General features: G+C 55.0%; 2 protein-coding genes and 1 long non-coding RNA gene across 5 annotated transcripts in view; 1 reads left to right on the forward strand and 2 right to left on the reverse strand.

Annotated features, from left to right (window-relative positions):
• C5H6orf132 (chromosome 5 C6orf132 homolog) overlaps positions 1 to 783 on the reverse strand; it is a 33,787-nt gene extending 33,004 nt beyond the window's left edge. Inside the window, exon 1 of the mRNA XM_046005699.1 lies at positions 492 to 783. Within this exon, the coding sequence (XP_045861655.1) occupies positions 492 to 636 (145 nt within the window). The 5' untranslated portion in view covers positions 637 to 783. The remainder of the gene's footprint in view (positions 1 to 491) is intronic.
• Positions 743 to 17,932, forward strand: GUCA1ANB (GUCA1A neighbor). 3 transcript variants are annotated; one of them, XM_046005700.1, is made up of 3 exons: positions 743 to 832; positions 11,652 to 11,708; positions 17,558 to 17,932. In XM_046005700.1, exons 1-3 carry the CDS (start codon positions 743 to 745, stop codon positions 17,885 to 17,887), a joined length of 477 nt encoding a protein of 158 aa, XP_045861656.1. In that variant the 3' UTR covers positions 17,888 to 17,932. The 3 variants fall into 3 exon arrangements, with proteins under 3 accessions (XP_045861656.1, XP_045861657.1, XP_045861658.1); XM_046005702.1 differs by having other exon boundaries at positions 766 to 832; positions 11,652 to 11,947; XM_046005701.1 differs by lacking the exon at positions 11,652 to 11,708.
• Positions 2,601 to 10,714, reverse strand: LOC123941890. Its single transcript, XR_006818364.1, has 3 exons — positions 10,634 to 10,714; positions 3,475 to 3,571; positions 2,601 to 3,115 (listed from the first exon to the last, which is right to left on the reverse strand). It is a non-coding gene; the product is annotated as an uncharacterized LOC123941890 (long non-coding RNA).
• Positions 17,933 to 18,712: the final 780 nt, after the last annotated feature.

Consider the following 18,712-nt stretch of genomic DNA (forward strand, 5'->3'; position numbering starts at 1 on the left):
TAAGGGACTCTGGTGTCTTGCACCCACTGGTCATCTCGCAGCAGTGGCTTCGGTTGATTTTCCCTGGGCCGCCCCTGTGCAGAGCCGAGCGCGTCAGCACCAAGAGAGCAGCCCCTCTTTTTGCCTAGGACCCGGGCCAGGAGCTGAAGGGATACCCCCTGGGCCTCGGCTGGGGGGAACAAAGCCCAGGAAGACTTTCTGATGACAGTAACTCAGACGCACTTTTCACCGAAGGAGGGAAAATAATCACCTCGGACGAGCGGCCAGGGTCAGCGGCGAGCGGCGGGGGCCTCCCTCCCTCCCCGTCCCTCTACCCCCTCGGCCCTCTCCCGGGACAGCCAGCCGGGCCGCCTTCCCTTCCCGGCAGCGCCTCCGCACCCGGGGCGCAGGTCGCGGCGTGTTCCTTCCCGGCCGCGCCGAGCCGCGCCTCCCGCGCTCCCCGCCGCCTCCCCCGGGGCCGGGAGGCCGCCACCCCGCGCGCGCGCTCCTACCGAAGTCCCGGCTCCCCTCCTCCGGGGCCTCCTGGGTGAAGATCCAGGGGGGGTTGGTGGCGTAGAGGGAAGTGCTGGGGGGGTTGGCGTGCTTCTTGCCGAAGAGTTTGCTGAAGGTGCCCTGCACCGTCTGGTTCTTTTTCATGCTGCCGCCGGCCGCGCGGCACCGGGGGAAGGACCTTCCCTCCCCCGGCCGTGCCCTGCCCCGGACCCAAGTCCGCACCGGCTTCCCCGGGGGCCCCTAACAGGCCATGCCCCCCGCCCGGCTCCCAGCCCGCGCGCACCCGCGACAGGTGCTGCGGGCGCCGCCGCTCGCCTGCAAATGCGAGCTACCTGGACAGGTAAGAGGCTGCCGCCGAGCCCCGGCCCCGCCCCGCCGCCACCGCCAGGGCCGCCCGGCCGCCCGACTCCCCCGGCTGCATTCCTGCCCGCCTCCTCCGACAACAGGCCATTGTTGGCACGGCCGGGTGGGCTGGGGACCTCGCCCAGCCCACGCCCAGCCTGGAAGACGAGCCGCAGGCCTCCCCCGGGTCCCCTCCTGGCCCTCCTCCTCCTCCACCCCTCTTCTCCCGGGGCGAGGGAGGAGGCGGACTGGCTCCCTACTCCGGAGGAGGTTCACGACCAGGTCAGTAGGCTCGCTGTGGGCCCCACACTGGGGCAATGGCTGCCCAAGAGGGCACGTTGCGGGCCTTCCAAGATGTGGACCGTGAGCCTTATGAGGAAGTGCCCATGCAGAAGAAAAGATAGAGGGAAGCAATAAAGGAGTATCCCTAGCTGATGACAGAGGTGGGAAATAGCTACAGTGACCTAGCTCCAAAGAGAATGCAGGACGCCTGAATCTTGGCATTTTTTGTATAACAAATTCTCTTTCCTTTTCTGTGAAGTGAATATAATTTGTGGAAACTCAAGGTGGGTTAAGTAAATGTAGTGTTTAAAAACTCAGGGTGGGTTGAGCCCACTTAGGGTTCAGTTGCCTCTCCCGGGAGAGGAGCTGTGGCCCTTTAAGGTACCCGGGAGGACAATCCTGTCTGGGGTGGGCGGTGGCTGCCGCCATACAGGGGGGAATCCTGGGAGTTGATGACTGGGAGACCCTGAGCAAGGTGCTGAGAGTAGGGGACTGGCAGGCCAAGGGGTTGGACTTCTAAGCTTCCTGGCAGCGGGCGTGGATGGTTGGGTGGGGTGACCTGTCCCAGACAGTCCCTGTATTTCCCCTGAGTGCCCCCAGATGGTTGTATTTGTCCAAGTCTTTGTACCAGAGGGGGTTCCCCCTAAACTTTTCATTCTGAAAAACTTGGAAGACTCGTAAAATGACCACCTGTACACCTTCCTCCTGGATTGTCAGTGTGTCACCCCATTCGCATGCACGCCCTCTCTCCACACACACACACACACACACACACACACACACACACACACACACCTTTATTTTTTTCATTTTCATTGCTGTAGGTGGAAACTTGCAGATACCCTGGCCCATCTCCCCATGCATTCTTCAATATCCAATGCCTAAGAGTCAGGACATTCTTCTAAGTGACCGCAGTAGCTACCGCACTGAAGTATTAAAAATTTCCCAGTTATCCCTCAAATGTAATTTTTCCCCCAATCCACAGTCCAGTCAAGAGCCACACATTGCATTTGCTTGTCGTATGCCTTTAAGCTCTGATTTAGTACCACCCTTGCTTTTGTTTTTCATGACAGTGGCTTTTTTTTTTTTTTTTTAAAGATCTTATTTATTTATTTGACAGGGAGAGAGACCCAGAGAGACAGGGAACACAAGCAGGGGGAGCGCCGAGCTGGGAGCCTGATGCGGGGCCCGGGCTGGATCCCAGGACTCCGGGATCATGATCTGAGCTGAAGGCAGTCATGTAACAACTGAGCCACCCAGGTGCCCCTACAGTGGCATTTTTTTTTATTTTGAGAGAGAGAGAGATCACAAGTAGGCAGAGAGGCAGGCAGAGGAGAGGGAGAAGCAGGCTGAGCAGAGAGCCAATGCGGGACTCCATCCCAGGACCCTGGGATCATGACCTGAGCCGAAGGCAGAGGCTTTAACCCACTGGCCACCCAGGTGCCCCATATAGTGGCATTTTTTAAAAGTCCTCTTTACTTGCTCCAGGTTAAGAGACAGGATGAGTTGGGTTTTCGGGGCTTGTGGCTATGAGGTCATTGTCTTCCCAGCAGGAGGGAAGAGACTGAGGAACAGATGGGCTTGGGTTGGGGGCAGGGCAGGAGCGTCTTTAGAATCCCTCGTGTTACCCAAATGTTTTTGGTTGGAGACACGACTGGGGTCAACCCTGTCTCACCCCAGCCACTCCATGGCACTCCTGAAACCCACTGCTGTTCATTCAAGGAGCAGTTATGGAAGCTCTCCCAACTGCCTAGTTCTGGGTTGAGGGTTTCGGGGTACGCAGGAATATAAGAGCATTATAGAGGCCTTATTTCTACCATGGAGGATCTTGGGGTCTCATCAGGGAGACGAGGTGTACATGATCCGAGGTGGTAGACCACGACGACTAAGTAGAACAGGGATTGCTGTCACTCATACACATAGTAGGAATTCAGAGGAAGGGAAGTCAGCGTGGGCTGGAGAAGTCCAGGAAGGCTTCTTAGAAGACTTGAGACTTGAGCTGGTCCATGAAAGATGACAAGGATGTTAACAGGAAAGGGAAGGACACACATACCCACATGCACACACACTCATACCAACCATCCCTCCACCCTCCTGTCTCCGCAGCATGGTTCCTCCCATCGTCCATACGGGGAGGTCACAAGGGAAACCCAGAAGTCCCATGCTGCCCTGGACATCATGATAAACTGCCCGAGGGCTCTAGACACTCAGGCTTGAGATAGAGGCTTCTTTCTTGGAGACCTTGGAGTCATGAAGCTCTCCCAGCTCGGGTAGCTCCTGGGCATTTCTGCCCTGAACCAGCAGCCCCAGCAAAGCCGCTGGAGAGGCTCCATTCATATGCAGTGCTCCACTACAGACCTAGTGTTCTCGAGAACTGCTCTGTTCCAGCTGCGGGCTGTGAAGGATCCGGACGGGTCAAAGACACGGCATCAAAGTTCAAGTTGCTTTAGTCTATCTGGGGAGGCAGAAAGAGACAGATGGAGAGGGGACGTTAATGAGGAGGAGACTAAGGGGGCAGTGATTCAGAGCAGCAGCAGTGGGGGTGGGGGCTGGAGCATCTGAGGAGGGCATGCGGGAGGTGTGAGGGGCGGGGCAGGAGCTCAGCGTGGTGGGAGCTGGGAATTGGGGGTGGTGAGAGCCAGGTCATGGCAAGGCTGGCCAGGGTATCACGGGCTTCAAAAGACCGGTTGGTAAGATGGGAAACAACCCAAACTGTCCATCTGGAGATGACTGGTTAAGTAAATTATGGCACGTCCACACAGTGCAACTCTAGAAGTGTGAGTCAGCCGACTGTGTCCAGTTCTCTCTCAGAGAAACTGATAAACTGCTGACAAAACGGTGTGTGTCGTTTGCTACTATTTGGGGCGAGATAAGTATGATCTTATTTGTTTGTATGGGCACAGAAAAACTTTGGAGAGACCTTACGAAACTAATAAAGTGGTTATTGGAGGGTGGATATGGGGGGAACTGGGCAGATGGGGGGATAGAAGTGGGAGGGAGAACTTTGACCGAGTACCTTTTTATACTTTTTCATTTTCCAACCATGTAAATGTATTTGTTGTTCAAAATTAAAAAGTGTATCAACTATACTTCAATTAAAAATAAAGAATAGGGTGCCTCGTGGCTCATTTGGTTAAGCATCTGCCTTTGGTTCGGGTCGTGATCCCAGGGTTCTGTGTCGGGCTCCCTGCTCAGTGGGGAGTCTGCTTCTCCCTTTCCCTCTGCCCCATCCCCAGCTTGTGCCTCCATCACTCACTATCTCTCCCAAAGAAATAAATAAAATCTTTAAAAAAATAAAAAGAAAGAAGAATTAAAAAATTAAAGAAAAATAAGTAGGCGCCTGGGTGGCTCAGTGGGTTAAGCCTCTGCCTTCGGCTCAGGTCATGATCTCAGGATCCTGGGATCGAGCCCCACATAGGGCTCTCTGCTCAGCAGGGAGCCTGCTTTCCCCTCTCTGCCTGCTGCTCTGCCTGCTTGTGATCTCTCTGTCAAATAAATAAATAAATTCTTAAAAAAAAACTAAAGAAAAAGAAAAAATAAGTAGGCAGTAGAGTCATGAAGTATGGTCTGTGAACCAGCAGCATCTGTATCACCTGGGAACTTACTAGAACTGGAGAATCTCCTAGAACTGGAGAAACCCCATCCCAGACATTGGGCAACCACTCTTGGGCCTCAGTTTGTCTGTCTGTCAAACAGGTTATTAATTTAAGGTTGTTATGAGATGCAGTGAGCTGATGGATTAAGGCACCCAGCAGAGGATGTAGGTTTTAACAAGGTTCCCGGGTGACTCAGGAGCATGTTAAGGTTTGAGGAGCTCTGGCCTAGAATCTGTGGTTACCAGGAGCAGGCACTGGGGACTGGTAACAGATGTGGGGTTTGGTTTATTTGTTTGTTTGTTTTTGTTTTTTTGTTCTTAAAGATTTTATTTATTTGACAGAGATCACAAGTAGGCAGAGAGAGGAGGAAGCAGGCTCCCTGCTGAGCAGAGCCCCATGCGGGGCTCAATCCCAGGACCCTAGGATCATGACCTGAGCCGAAGGTAACCCACTGAACCACCCAGGCGCCCCTATTTGTTTGTTTTTTAAATAATCTTAACACCGAACCTGGGGCTCAAACTCACGACCCTGGGATCAAGAGTCGTCCACTCCACTGACTGAGCCAGTCAGGCTCCCCTATAGCTGTCTTTTGATGATGATCATCCAGCAGCAGGATGGGAGGTGATGGGAGGAAGGAAGTGGAGGCTAAGGGGCGAAGGGGAGCTGCTCAATTGCTCAGTAACTTGGTTAGTTAGTTAATAAAGTAGGAGAGGAGTGGGGGCAGGACTTAGTTTACCGGTGGTAGAAACAGAGCAAAGTTAGTCTGTGGGACATTTCTTAGGAAGAAAGGGAGGTCTGGATGGACTGTTTGCATATAGGGGAAGTGAAAAACGCACTGAGCTGGTTTCCTCATTTTTTTAAAAAAAGATTTTATTTATTTGAGATAGGGAGAGAACAATCGCGAGCAGGGAGAAGGGCATAAGGAGAGGGAGAAGCAGGCTCTCACTGAGCAGGGAACCTGATGCAGGGCTCGATCTCAGGACCCTGAGATCGTGGCCTGAGCCGAAGACAGACGCCTAACTGAGTGAGCCACTCTGGTGCCCCTGCTTTCCTCATCTGTAGCGTGGGAGTAATAGTGCCCCTCATAGTGTTGTCAGGAAGATTCAGTAAGATTGTGGGTGTGCAATGCCAGCACAGGGCCTGGTGCCCACGGGCGCTCCCCAAGTGTTTGTTCGTTTCTCTGGGGGTGTTTCATCAGTGAAAGGAGGAAGAGAGGGAATCAGTGTGATCTTGAACACCAGAAGGCCATCAGGCTGCGGGGTCTGAATGTCAGGGTTCTTTTTGCTATTTCCCCACCCATTTCACCCGGACTGCAGTCGCACATTGGCAGGGGCTGGTGGGGGGCAGCCTGCGGAAGGCCTGGGTTCAACGATGGGCACTGCGTCTCCACCAGTTCCGCCCTGGTGGCCTGGACAGCTTTGGAGGCCGAGGCCCCTGGGGCAGGGTCACGCTCTGTGCCTCGCGATGCTGCAGCAGGGCCCCCCTTCCAGCTCATAACAACACCTCAGCCTGCTCCCCCAGTAAAAGAAACAGCCAAATAACAGGCTATCCTCGAAACAGCCAAAGCCCAATCCTGTAATTAAATCTTGGCTCCGCAATGACTTAGGAACCTCCGAGAGCCGACTTTCTGGCCACTTCTGGACTGTGGGGTGAGATTGGGGCACAGAAGCTGTGGTCTTCTCAGAGAGCCAGCCAGGACTCTGGTTCTCCCTCCATGCAACAAAGCCAAGCACTCCTGGCTAGGAGAATGCACTCTGTGTGGGGCAAGCGCAGGGTGAGCGGTGCTGAGGTCCCCTGCACCCCCATCTGGGTGTCTGCAGGGGCAAAGGTCAGCACTCAAAACTCCCCCATGCTACTAAGCTACAGATCCTCTGGTCCAGCCTCCTGCTTTGGGCTGGAGACACCTTATACCAGACCAGCTCCTGAAGCTGTTTCCTTCCGTCTGCAGGGGTGGGTAGGCTCCAGAGCCTTGACCTCAGCATTCCTCTGGGCTGGACGCGTGCCAAGAGATGAGGTCAGGCCTAGATGAAGGCCAGCGAGGGTGGACACCCACCTCCTGAGAGGAGGCTCAGAGAATGTCGTTACCCAGTTCCCCGAGAGTGGGGAGATCCAAGTCCAGCCCTGGGTGGTTAGGGGCGGTATAATATGTTGCGGGGTGCTGGGGAGACACTCATTTTCCTTGGTTACCATGGGCTTTGCCGAGAGGACCATGCCATGGTGGGAAGGATCCACGCTGGGGAGTAGATTTGAATCCTGACTCGGCTGTTTGGCCAGAGTGTGGCCACAGCCAGCTCCCATCTCTCTGGGTGTCAGTTTGCTCAAATGGAAAAGGGGCTATTAATGTCAGGTTATTATGAGGGTCAACAAGATAGTGGGTTCAGGTATCTGGGAAGCTCACTTACGGTAGGTCCTTAGCACCTGCGCGTTCCTGCCCCCGGTTCCTACCCTGACTCTGGGCACAGAGGGGCTACCCAGAGAGCAGCAAAGACCGACCAGAGGCCCTGCCGGGCTGGAAGAGGGCAGTGACAATTCAACCAAAGAACCTTAAGAAGGAAAATTCCACTGGAGCCCAGGAGACAGGGGGCAGCAGGTGTCTACAAGATCACCTTGAAGGCCAGGCAAAAACATCCCATTGTAAAACACCCCACGATCTGAAATAACACGTGTGTGTACATGTTTAAAAAAAAAGGTTGCTAAGTACAAAAAGCAAATAAAAATTCCATGTAGATTGTGACCACAGATACAGAAAGTGAATTTGTAAATGGCCAAGGATTGGAAGGGAGCAGAACCATGGAGAAGGTTCAGCTGGAATGCCAGGACTACATGTGGGGGTTTTTGTTTTGTTTTGTTTTTACTTTTTAGTACTGTGCTCTGCTGGTAGGTCATTTGTTTTAACTGAAAAGCCCATAGATAATAAAGAACATAATGTAATATGGAAAGCATTTTCCTTTAAAGTGTCCTTCAGCAGAGAACCCGGAGATGCCCATTCTAGAGCCACTTCTGCCACTAACCTCCTGTGAGGCCATGCAGCTAGCCTGAGCCTCAGTCTCTCTGTCTGTACAATGGGAGGGTGGGATCCAGCACTCAGGTGTGGTTTCACATCCCATTAAAATGCTCGTTGGCTGACAGAGTTGGGACAGGAGAACAAATAAGTCTGTCTGGCACCTTCCGTGTGAAGAGATTACTCTGGCTCCGAGGAAAGAGTGAGAAATGGGATGCAGTAGGCATTTCCCGGGCACACCAGGACCTACGCCCTGGCTGCGGGAGCTTCAGACATTCCAGATCAGTCCATACCTCCAGGAATTTAGCCACACATTTTTTGCAGGATCTGCAGACCAACCCCGGAGCTGGGATTTTGAACCCTGGGTGCATTTCTCTGGGAGCCCGCCTGGGTCCAGCTTACCTCCAGCTCTCCCTAAGGTCTGTGGGGAACAGCCACTGAGCCTCTCTTCTGTGTCAGGCATGGGGGCCAAGTGGATTGCATTTGTTAAGCCACCACCATCTTCAGTGCCAACAGGGGACAGGACAATACACTCATTTTAAGGATGGAGAAAAGACCTTAAGTGATGTTTCCTCCTAGTCTATGGCTAATCAAGTCTGCTCTTAGGACTGTGCCCCAAAATAACCCCCCCAGGTCCACAGAGGGCCAAGGATGGGATAGCATTGCGGTGTTGTCTGTTGGGATGGGGAGTGAAGGCCCCTGGGGGTCCTGGGGTGGGGAGCAGAGACATAAAATGTGGTGGATGCCCTGAGTGGGCTACTTCTCCGTGGGAACCAGATGCTGGATCTTAAAAACACTAGGGAGATGAACCATGAGAGACTATGGACTCTGAAAAACAACCAGAGGGTTATGAAGGGGCAGCAGGGGTGTGGGGGTGGTGGTGGGAGGTTGAGGAACCAGGTGGTGGGTAATAGGGAGGGCACGTACTGCATGGAGCACTGGGTGTGATGCCAAAACAATGAACACTGTTATGCTGTAAATAAACAAATAAAAATTAAAAAAAAAAACAAAAACACTAGGGAGCCGTGCAAGTAAACAGAATGAGATAAAAAAACACAGCATGCCACTTAGGTAAATGAAAATGACCTGCATGCAAAACAATAGTACATATATTTTGTAAGAATCTATGAACAAGAAGATGCTCATTAAGTGCTTTAGAACAGTTGCCTCTGGCTGGGGCGGGTGAGGAACGTGCTTGGAGACTGGAGATGAAGGGGGAAAATTGATGCGAGAGAGGAGGCCTCCGAAGACCAGGGAAGATAAGGCCCCATGAACAAGGCGTATGAATAACTCAGTCCTCCATACTTGAAGTCCAACAAAGGGAAAACAAGGAAGGATCAGAGAGGTTAAGTAATTTGCCCAAATCACACAGCAGGCAAGGAGGGGTGGGAGGAACCGCCAAACAACCAGGCCCACGTAGAGCAGGGTGCTGGGAGGACACTTCGGCAGCGGGGACGCAGGGTTTGGGGGGTGGGGGTGGCAAGGTGTGTGGGTGCTGGGTGAGTTTCCTGTGCTCCAGGTAACCGTGGCCTTCACCAGCTCCAGCTCTCCCCATCCTTCTCAAGTGCCCACCGAGGAGGATACAGGTCAGTCCTTACCCTCCAGCAAATTTGACGATGAATAAAATGAGAGGACGCTTGGAGTGTGGCAGAGTGAATCGGTGTGGTCTGGGTTTTAGAAATAATAACAGGATAACTGCCGGTACCTACCGCACAGCGGGCACGGCTCTAAGCTCATGGTGTGGGGGGGAGGGGCACAACAAGCTTCCAGGTGGATTCCATTATTAGCCTCACTTTGCAGATTAGGGATTGAGGCAGAGACAGGTTAAGTGATTTAGGCAAGTCACGTAGCTGAGAAGTAGCAGTGCTGGGATTTGAACCCAGGCAGAGTGGGTCCAGGGGCCGCATTTTTTTTTTTTTTAAGATTTATTTATTTGAGGGGCGCCTGGGTGGCTCAGTGGGTTAAGCCTCTGCCTTCGGCTCAGGTAATGATCTCAGGGTCCTGGGATAGAGCCCCGCATCGGGATCTCTGCTCAGCGGGGAGCCTGCTTCCCCCTTTCTCTGCCTGCTGCTCTGCCTACTTGTGATCTCTCTCTCTCTCAAATAAATAAATAAAAATATATGTTAAAAAAGATTTATTTATTTGAGAGAGGAGGGGCAGAGGGAGAAGGAGAGAAGCAAACTCCGCCCTGAGCAAGGAGCCCGATCCGGGGCTCGATCTCATCACCCTGAGATCATGACCTGAGCGGAAACCAAGAGTTGGATGCTTAACTGACTGTGTCATCCAGGTGCCCCATGATCTCAACGATTCTGTGATTGACGAATGAAATAAGACAGATGTGGCTTGACGGGCCAGGCCTTCCTACAGGAGGTCTCTCCCCTGCTCTGCCCCACTTGGAGGTCCCACCAAGAGGGTGGCACAGCCTGGGCCGGAGACACTCCTGGGGCAGGGTCCAGGCCCATGGTCAGTCATGGGAGGGGGTCCCTATTTGAAGTCTTCAGGATGAGATTCAATCCCCCTTCCTTCAAATGTCCAGGATGGAGAGACCAGACATCCTCATTGTGCACATATAGAAACTGAGGCCCAGAGAGGCCATGGGACTCGGTTCAGGTCACCAGGCACCCAGCCCAGTGCCTCCCCATTGGGCTGAGACAAGATGTTGGGTGTGTTACGCTGTGGTGCCCTGCTCCCTTGAGAGAACCCCTGCCTGCCTCCTGGGCTCCTTCCTGAAAGCTCCTTTAGGCCCTGGGCCAGGAGCCAGGCCACTTTTCCCACCATCAAGAATACCATGTTCCCACCTTCCCTCCCTCTCTCAAGCAAGCTACCATTGCCCCAGAGCCTTGGAAAACCCTGATCAGAGGCTCCGTGAGGGTAAACCTCCTCCTCCCCGCCCACCCTCTCAGAAATTAGGGGTCATTACCATCAGGGTGTGAGATCTGAGCAGGACACATGCCATCAACACCCCGGCTCCCGATCTGCCACAGGGCCCCAAAGTCCACCCCGTAACCGACGGTCAGTGCTGACACAGTACCAGGAAGGAAACGAGTGCTGGACCCAGCCCACGCCAGCGTGGCAGAAGGCAGGAAGTCACTGGCTTGTATGATCTCCCTCTCCTCTGGCCCCAGGGAGAAGCCCAGTTTCCTTCCTATGTGTGGAGTTTCTGGCACATTCCTGGAAGGTGCCTACCGAGTCTGGCGTTGGGAGGGCCTGGTTTTTGAAGACGGCGACAGGATGGCTCATTCACCTGCCTACCCATCAATCCAGTTACCTGCCTACCCACAATAGTAGCTCAGTTACTGAGTGCTTACTCTGTGCCAGGCACCGTCCTGAGTGCTCTGCCCAGCCTTAATAGGCAGAGACCTGTAGTCTTCCCACTTTCCAGGTGAACAAACGGACAGCTAGTAAAATGTTAGAGCCAGTTTCAAGCTCAAGGAGTCTGATTCTTGGGTCTGCTATCACATCCTCTGCAGCACAACCGTCCCCCCATCTAGCCATTTACTGACCACCTGTCTATCCATTCACCCATGGCCATCCCGCCCAGCCACCTGTCTATGGAACGGCATATGCAAAGGCTTGAAGTGGGAAAAGCAGGGCATGTTTAGAAATTAGCTTCTGCATAGAGTGAGGGGAAACATAGCTCAAATCATGGGCATCTGCCCAGCAGTCGTCTATCTCCTGCCCACCCACTCTCCCATTCCTCTGTCTGTCCATGCATCCATCCACCCCTTCCTCCCTCCCTCCAGCCATCATCTCGGTAATCTGGAAGACAGAGAGATAGGGAGACAGAAAGGGAAGGGAGAGTTGGCTGGGGACATTTCCTCCCTGCCAGTAATTTCTTATGACCTGTTGGGGGTCTGGGGGGAAACATAAGGATTTCTGGAAGTACTTGAATAACCAGGAGAATTTCTTCCCCTCTCTACTCACCCCACCACCCACAGGTCACAGGTCCTGGGAGATTGTGGGAAGAGGGCACTGCAGAGTGGATCAGTGTCAAGGTGAAAAGACACTTCCAGGCCTTGAGACTCCAACCCCCAGCCCGGCCCCTGTGTCTCCTTGGGAAGACAGAAGGAATTGTGCTGTCAAAGAGGCATCACAATGTCCCTGCCTATGCAACAGCCACCGCCCCCACCCCGAACTCCCAGTATTTCCCAAGAGTCCCTGGGAGACTTTGGAGCCCCCAACCACCAGAAATCCATTTCACTAACAAGAAAGGCCCCAGTCAACGATGTACCAGGTGGGATGACAAAACAGGGCTGCATCAAGGCAGCCCAAGGGCATTAAGTCTGATTGACTGGAAAGCGTATGAAGGCCCCAGTCTGGCCCACCTGCGTGGCTGGGAGCTGGGGGTCTCCTACTAACAGAGAGCAATGATAGCTGAAGTTTACTGAGTGCTCATTTTACTGAGTGCTCAGTACTCAGGTACTGAGGTCTAGGCACTTTATGGCGAATGTCCCATGAAATCCTCATGGTAACCCTATGAGGTAGATAGTTCCGTTGTTCCCACTTTATAGGTGGGAAGACTGAGGTATGGAGTATTATAAATTCCCGAAAGATCGGCCGCCTAGCGTTAGTGGTGGAGCGGGAATTCGCACCCCAAGCCGCCATGCTAAGGCCCCCAAGCTAAGGCCCAGGGTGGGCCTTCTCATCCTCTCCCTTCCCAGTCCCTCTGCCCCACCACAGACCAACATGCTCCGGCAAAGAGGAAGCGTGTTCAAAACCTAGGGGTACCCGCAGGAGGGGGCTGCCCATAATTGCTCTTTGCATTATGTTCCCACGGTTCCCACCCCCACTGCTCCCCCACGGCATGCTGGTGAAGGAGAGAACCTTATTATCCTCATTTTGCCAGCAAGGCAACAGGAAGCTCCAGCCGCTTCTGAGCCTCGCCCAAGGTTGCCTGACCTGTAGGGGCAGAGTGAGGGCCTGAGCTCAGACCTTCACACTCCAGAGCCCAGGCACATTCCACAGCACCAGGTGCCCTGGGAGGCCTGAACAGCTGCCTTACCCAGTGCCATTTGCATTTCAAGAGGATACCAGGATTTCCCTCCCCTAAGAATGAGCTGCTCATGGTAGAAGGATAGGGTCAGTGGGCCTGAAGTATTGGAGAGGCAGTGTCTTCCCAGATCTGCAGAAATACCCCACATGAGGTCTTTGGGCCCTACTCAGAAAGCCCCACGTTTTTTTTTTTTTTAAGATTTTATTTATTTGTCAGAGAGAGAGCAAAAGCATGGGGAGCCGCAGGCAGAGGGAGAAGCAGGTTTCCCACTGAGCAGGGAGCCTGATGCAGGACTCCATCCCACATGACCTGAGCCGGAGGCAGACGCTTAATGGGCTGAGCTACCCAGGCGTCCCAAGGAAGCCCCAGTCTTGATTCACCCTCTTCCTTACTGTAAATCCTGCTAAAAGGGACAGACACACAGATATGGGTGTCTACAAGGCCTTGGTAGGTCTGCCTGGGACGGCGGGGGGCTGCGGGGCTCATGGAGGGAGAGGTCTATTCAGGGTCCTTCTTTAGTCTCTAGCTGGAAATGGCAAATAAAAATAGGGTAGTGAGGGGCGCCTGGGTGGTTCAGTGGGTTAAGCCTTTGCCTTGGGCCTCAGGGTCCTGGGATCGAGCCCTACCTGGGGCTCTCCGCTTGGCGGGGAGCCTGCTTCCTCCTCTCTCTGCCTGCGTCTCTGCCTACTTGTGATCTCTCTCTCTCTGTCAAATAAATAAATAAATAAATAAAAATCTTAAAAAAAAAAAAATAGGGTACTGAGAGAGAAGGGACTGGTGAGACCCTCTACTTGATTTCTAGACTTCCTTGCCCCCTGGCATGGGAGGCTTAAGTGCGGGCTGAGGGAAGCAGGTAGGTAGTTAGGGGTCTTCCTCAAAGCTCTAAGGCAGGTTCTCAGCCTTGGCGCTGCTGACACTGTGTGCAGAGGATTCTGTGTTAGGGGGCTGTCCTGGCTCTGTAGGATATTTACCGGCATTCCTGGCCTCTCCCCACTGGATGCTGGGATCATCCTCACCATGACAAGCAAAAATGTCTCTGGGCATTGCTAAGTGGTTTCCTGGAGAGAAAAACAGCCCTGGTTGTGAACAACTCCTCTGAAGTCACACACACAAGTATCCTCCCCCCGCCCCCCATCCCCACCCAGTATACTTAACAGGAGAACCCGAGAGGGGAGGAGATGGTTAAATGAAACCAGATGGTAACCTGGAAAGTATGCATTCAGGCCCCACCCTCCCCCAGACCAGGCCAGTGCTGGGCCCTAGGCTGGGGATGGGGTGTTCTCAGCCCTCTGAGGTTAGTCACCTGGAGCCTGGGTAGGCCCTTGGAGGGGGCAGGGCAAGGCTGGGCTGCCTGGGCTTCCTCTCCCTCCTCCCCCCTCCTTTTCTCCCTCCTCCTCCCCTTGCCCCTCCTCCCTGGTGTCTTATCTTCCTCCTCCCTTTCCTCTTCTTCCTTGCCTTGCGGCAACTGTCGCTCTGCCCCAGTTTCTGTGAGGGCCTCATCCCTGGATGTGCTGAAGGCTCTGGGTGCCCCCACTCCAGGGCCCCAAAGGTTGCTGTAGCAGCCACTGGAGCATAGCTGACAGGTGCACCGAGGGCAGGAGGGCCCCGAGGCAGGGCCTGGGCAGGGCCAGAAGCAGGGCTGGGGTAGGGTGGGGGCGTTCCAGCCCTGGTCCCCGCACTAAGTAGTCTCCGCTGTGGGACTTCTGCAGGTCCCCATTAGCAAAACTGTCGCCCTTCCCTCCGTGGGTCTCTGGTCAGAACCCCCTAGCCATTCTGAAAGCACATGCCCCGTCCCTCCTGACACAAGCCTCCCGAGCCCGCCGAGACCGAAGGCTGGCGGGCCCTGCAGGTCCTCATCTCCACGGCTGTGGGCCGAGCCCTTCTGCAATGTCAAGGGGACCAGAACCCCACATCCTCAGAAGCATGCTTCCTACGCTGAACGTCCTGCGTGTCCAGCACTGCCCCACAACAAAGAATTCTCAGCGCCCAGAGTCTGTGGTGCTGAGGGCAGGAAGCCCCGCACTACAGGGCTTCGTGAGTGTGTTTCTATTTGTGTTATTTGCACACTCGGAGTCTGGCCTATAAGAGGAGTCATTTTGAATGAGTGACTGCGTGATGCAAATAAAGCTACAGCCTCAGCTGTGCTGAGCGAGGGCAATGCCAAAAGCCAGCATTCACAGCCCTGCAGCCTTCCTGCCCACCGGGGAGGTCTGGCTGCCCTTGCCCTCAGCGGCTCCCCTGCTGCCCTTGACAGAACATGGGTAGACCCCCAGGCCCCTCCCCGTGCAGCGGACATAGTAGGCATGGTGGGGCATAGCGTGTGGACCGCGGGATCAGGCAGGCCTGGGTTCAGTCACTGGCCCCCTGCCCCTAGATGGACAATGACGCTCCTTACTACAGTTTCCTCAACTAAATAGGACTAAGTAACAATATCTTCCTTCAAGGGTAATGGGAGGATTAGAAAAGATAATCCACATAAAGGGTTCGATGTTGTGCTCGCAGCAGGTGGGGAAGGGTGATTGTTGATTACTGGCGTCAGAGCCCATTTCCGGTGTTGCCCCTCTGCTTGTAACACCCCCACCCCGGCCCCTGCTGCTGAGTCCAGAAGAGTGTGGGAAGGCTGCTGAATACTTGGTCGCCCCTCTCTCCAGCTCAGTGGTGTGCCAGCCCTGGGATAAGCCCCAGCGACACAAAGGCGACTAGGATGTGGTCCTGAACACTGCGAGCGGTTCACGAGCCGTTGGAATACTGGCAGGAGCCTGGAAGGACTGGGATCTGGGGTTGGGATGAGTCCCTGCTCCTCGGGCTCGGGAGGCTTGTGTCAGGAGGGACGGGGCATGTGCTTTCAGAATGGCTAGGGGGTTCTGACCAGAGACCCACGGAGGGAAGGGCGACAGTTTTGCTAATGGGGACCTGCAGAAGTCCCACAGCGGAGACTACTTAGTGCGGGAACCAGGGCTGGAACGCCCCCACCCTACCCCAGCCCTGCTTCTGGCCCTGCCCAGGCCCTGCCTCGGGGCCCTCCTGCCCTCGGTGCACCTGTCAGCTATGCCCCAGTGGCTGCTACAGCAACCTTTGGGGCCCTGGAGTGGGGGCACCCAGAGCCTTCAGCACATCCAGGGATGAGGCACAGCAGCCAGGGCAGCGAGAGGCCCCAAAGCATTCAGGGCCCTTGCAGACAGACTCAGAATTAGCTGCTCCTCAAAAGGTGCACTGGCCTCCTCCTTGTCCCAGTTGAGCAAAGGACCACGTCCCAAGAGGAGGGCCGAAGGCACAGAGGAGGATGAGATCAGGGCAGGAGCTACAGTGCCAGAGGCTTCCTGGAGGAGGTGTCAAGAGGGCTGCTGGCCTGGAAGGAGAGGAAGGATTTTGAAAGGCAAAGCTGACAACACACATTCCTGGGTAGGGACTTTTAGCACCAAAGCCTGCTTGGGAGGAAAGCCCTGGGCAGATGTGAGTTGGGCAAGTAGTTTGTAAATTAAATGCAAAACAGTGTACATCATCTCTGGAGTACAGGGATTTCCTCTGGAAGATGGCAGTGCTCTGTAGCTGGGGGTTCCCTCCCAGGGCCCCAGGGGCTGGAGGGCTGTGAGGCCGGGCAGAGTAGAAGTGGGTTCCCCTCGCCGCTGTGTCCTGGAGGAGCGGGACAGAGCCAGCCTGACACACAGGCATCTTGTCCTCTGGGTTGTGCTGTCATGTCTGTGAAGGTCCCCAGTACAATGGGCATCCAGTACCTGGGAGAAAGTGTGGGGTCAGAGGTGAACCGAACACTTGGGTCATGGGGCAGTCACGAAAGTGGAAACGGAGGAGTAAATAAATGGCACTAGACCTGATGGGCGTGGCCCTGGGGGCCTTCTGGAGGAGCAGACCTCCGTGCCCCATCAACCAAGAGTGGCGATTATGGAGAGCCGCGTTGACACCTCGTAACAATGAGAGGCGTTCTAAAATAGAACGGGTAGACTGGTTGGAATGGGGACTGCCCCTTGCTAGAACCCAGTTCAATTGGACCAACATTTATTGAGTGCTCACTAAATGCCTTGTTCTGGAGTGCAACAAGGAAGAGGATCTGGGAGGCTGTTATGTCAAGGGTAAGGGCGAGGGAGCACTGCCCTTAAGGAGCTCACAGCTGGAAGGGAAAGAGAATCGCCCTGATGGATGGGGGGCCGGGGTCATGCTGGGCTGGGGGAAGTGCCCAAGCAAATGTCCAGAGGCTTCGAAGGACCAGGTGCCACCAGGGGTGATGGGCAGGAGGTCTGGCAAGAAGAGCACAGGTGATGAGAACCCCGTCCTTAATGTCTCTGTCTTCAGGGCTGGGGCCTTGGACTTCTGTTTTAGGCAGTACAGAGTAAAAGATGCGTTGAGGAGGAGAGCTATGCAAGTTGGCCATTGATATGGAAAGATTCATTTGGAGTGAGTGTGAAGCCCAGGCTGAGAGGCTCCAGGTGGGCCGTGGGGAGGGCTTGGTGGGAAGCTGGAGTAACCCTGCAGGAGGATGGAAGCCTGGTGGGAGTAGTGGCGGAGGAGGGCCAGATGAGAACCATGTGGAGGATGTTGACGGCCGGACATGGGGGAGAGGAGTGAGGGGTCACCTTGGCTTCTGGCCTCTGAGCTGGCAGAGGCCTCTGAGAAGCAGGCTGGGGTCTGCACAAGCCGGGGGAAGGTCAGGGGGCCCTGAAGGCCACCCCCTTACCTGGAGCTGTCTGGCTCCATGGCCAGCAGAGCTGTTTCCGGGCTGGCTCTAGAAGCTTCTGACTGGTGGCACCTTGCCTCTCATCCCACCCTTGGTGGTAGCAGTGGAAGCCCCAGTGTCTGATGCCTCAGCTCTCCCCTTCTCTCCTCCCTGCCCCCCAGGACTCAAAGAAACCCTCCATACCCAGCCAGGAGCCGAAGACACCATCGGGCAAAAAGGTGAAGTCTCCACGCCCTCCCCTGTCCCGGTCATGGAAGCAGGACCGCGAGCAGACGCTGGCGGCGGCTTACGTGCCGGTGGTGGTAGACCCGAGGGGGCAGAACCTCGACAAGCTCAGGTTCAACTTCTACACCTCCCAGTACTCCAACTCCCTGAACCCCTTCTACACCTTGCAGAAGCCTACCTGTGGCTACCTGTACCAAAGGGACACTGACCACACCCGCAAGCCCTTTGACGTGCCTCCTGCCAACCTGGCCTTGTGGCGCTCCTAGGCCCCCGCCAGGCAGCAGCCCGCGCCTGTACGCTTCCCTTGGCAATCCCGGGTCCCAGGCAGGGGGGTTGGGCTGCCTGTTCCAGGAGGAGTGGACCGAGCCTGGGCTAGGACAGCTGCGTCATGCCAAGGGTCAAGGATGACAAAGGGAGGTCTCTGTTCTTGGCAGCAATTAAAGTTGGTCCTTTCTTTCCCCAGCGTCTGAATGAGTGGCTGCGGGTGGGTAAACTGAGGCCATAGGATTGTTGTACAACAGGTCAAGTCTCAAGTCCAGAGGTGCCTGAAGACTTGGAAGGACTTGATTCTCAGCCCCCTCTCCTCAAGAGTGGCCTCCACACCCCTCCAGAGCCTGAGTCCTGGTCAAAGCTGAGGCTGGCCACACCCTCCCCATAGTCGAAGCTTGGCAACCCCTCCAGAGTCAACAAAGAGAAAAGTCAGCTGACTGCAAGCCCGGATTGGAGAAGCCACCGGAAAATGGGGAAGCCATGCAGGGCGAAACCCAGTCTCTGGGGAGGCCTCCTCTGCAGCCCGAGTCTTAGACCAAACTGGCCCTTCTGCAGTTCGTTGCTGGGCGAATGGATTTCCCATCTTGTTTCCCCTCTGGTCCGGAAGAGCTGACCCTGAGGTTAGTCGGGCTCACCGGCCATGTTTCCTGAGGAAGAGCGATGAAGGCAGAGGGCGCTTGACCCCGTGCAGTCCTGAGGGCGTCCCTGGCCGCTCTGGGACCCAGTGGTGTTCTGGAATCTGCTCAGATGGGCCTGAGGGGGCAGACAGCGGACTTCTCCTCCCGAGTCCACGACCGGTGACTTCGTGTTGGTGACCGCTG

Source organism: Meles meles, chromosome 5 (assembly GCF_922984935.1).
Source record: "Meles meles chromosome 5, mMelMel3.1 paternal haplotype, whole genome shotgun sequence".
Taxonomy (NCBI): domain Eukaryota; kingdom Metazoa; phylum Chordata; class Mammalia; order Carnivora; family Mustelidae; genus Meles; species Meles meles.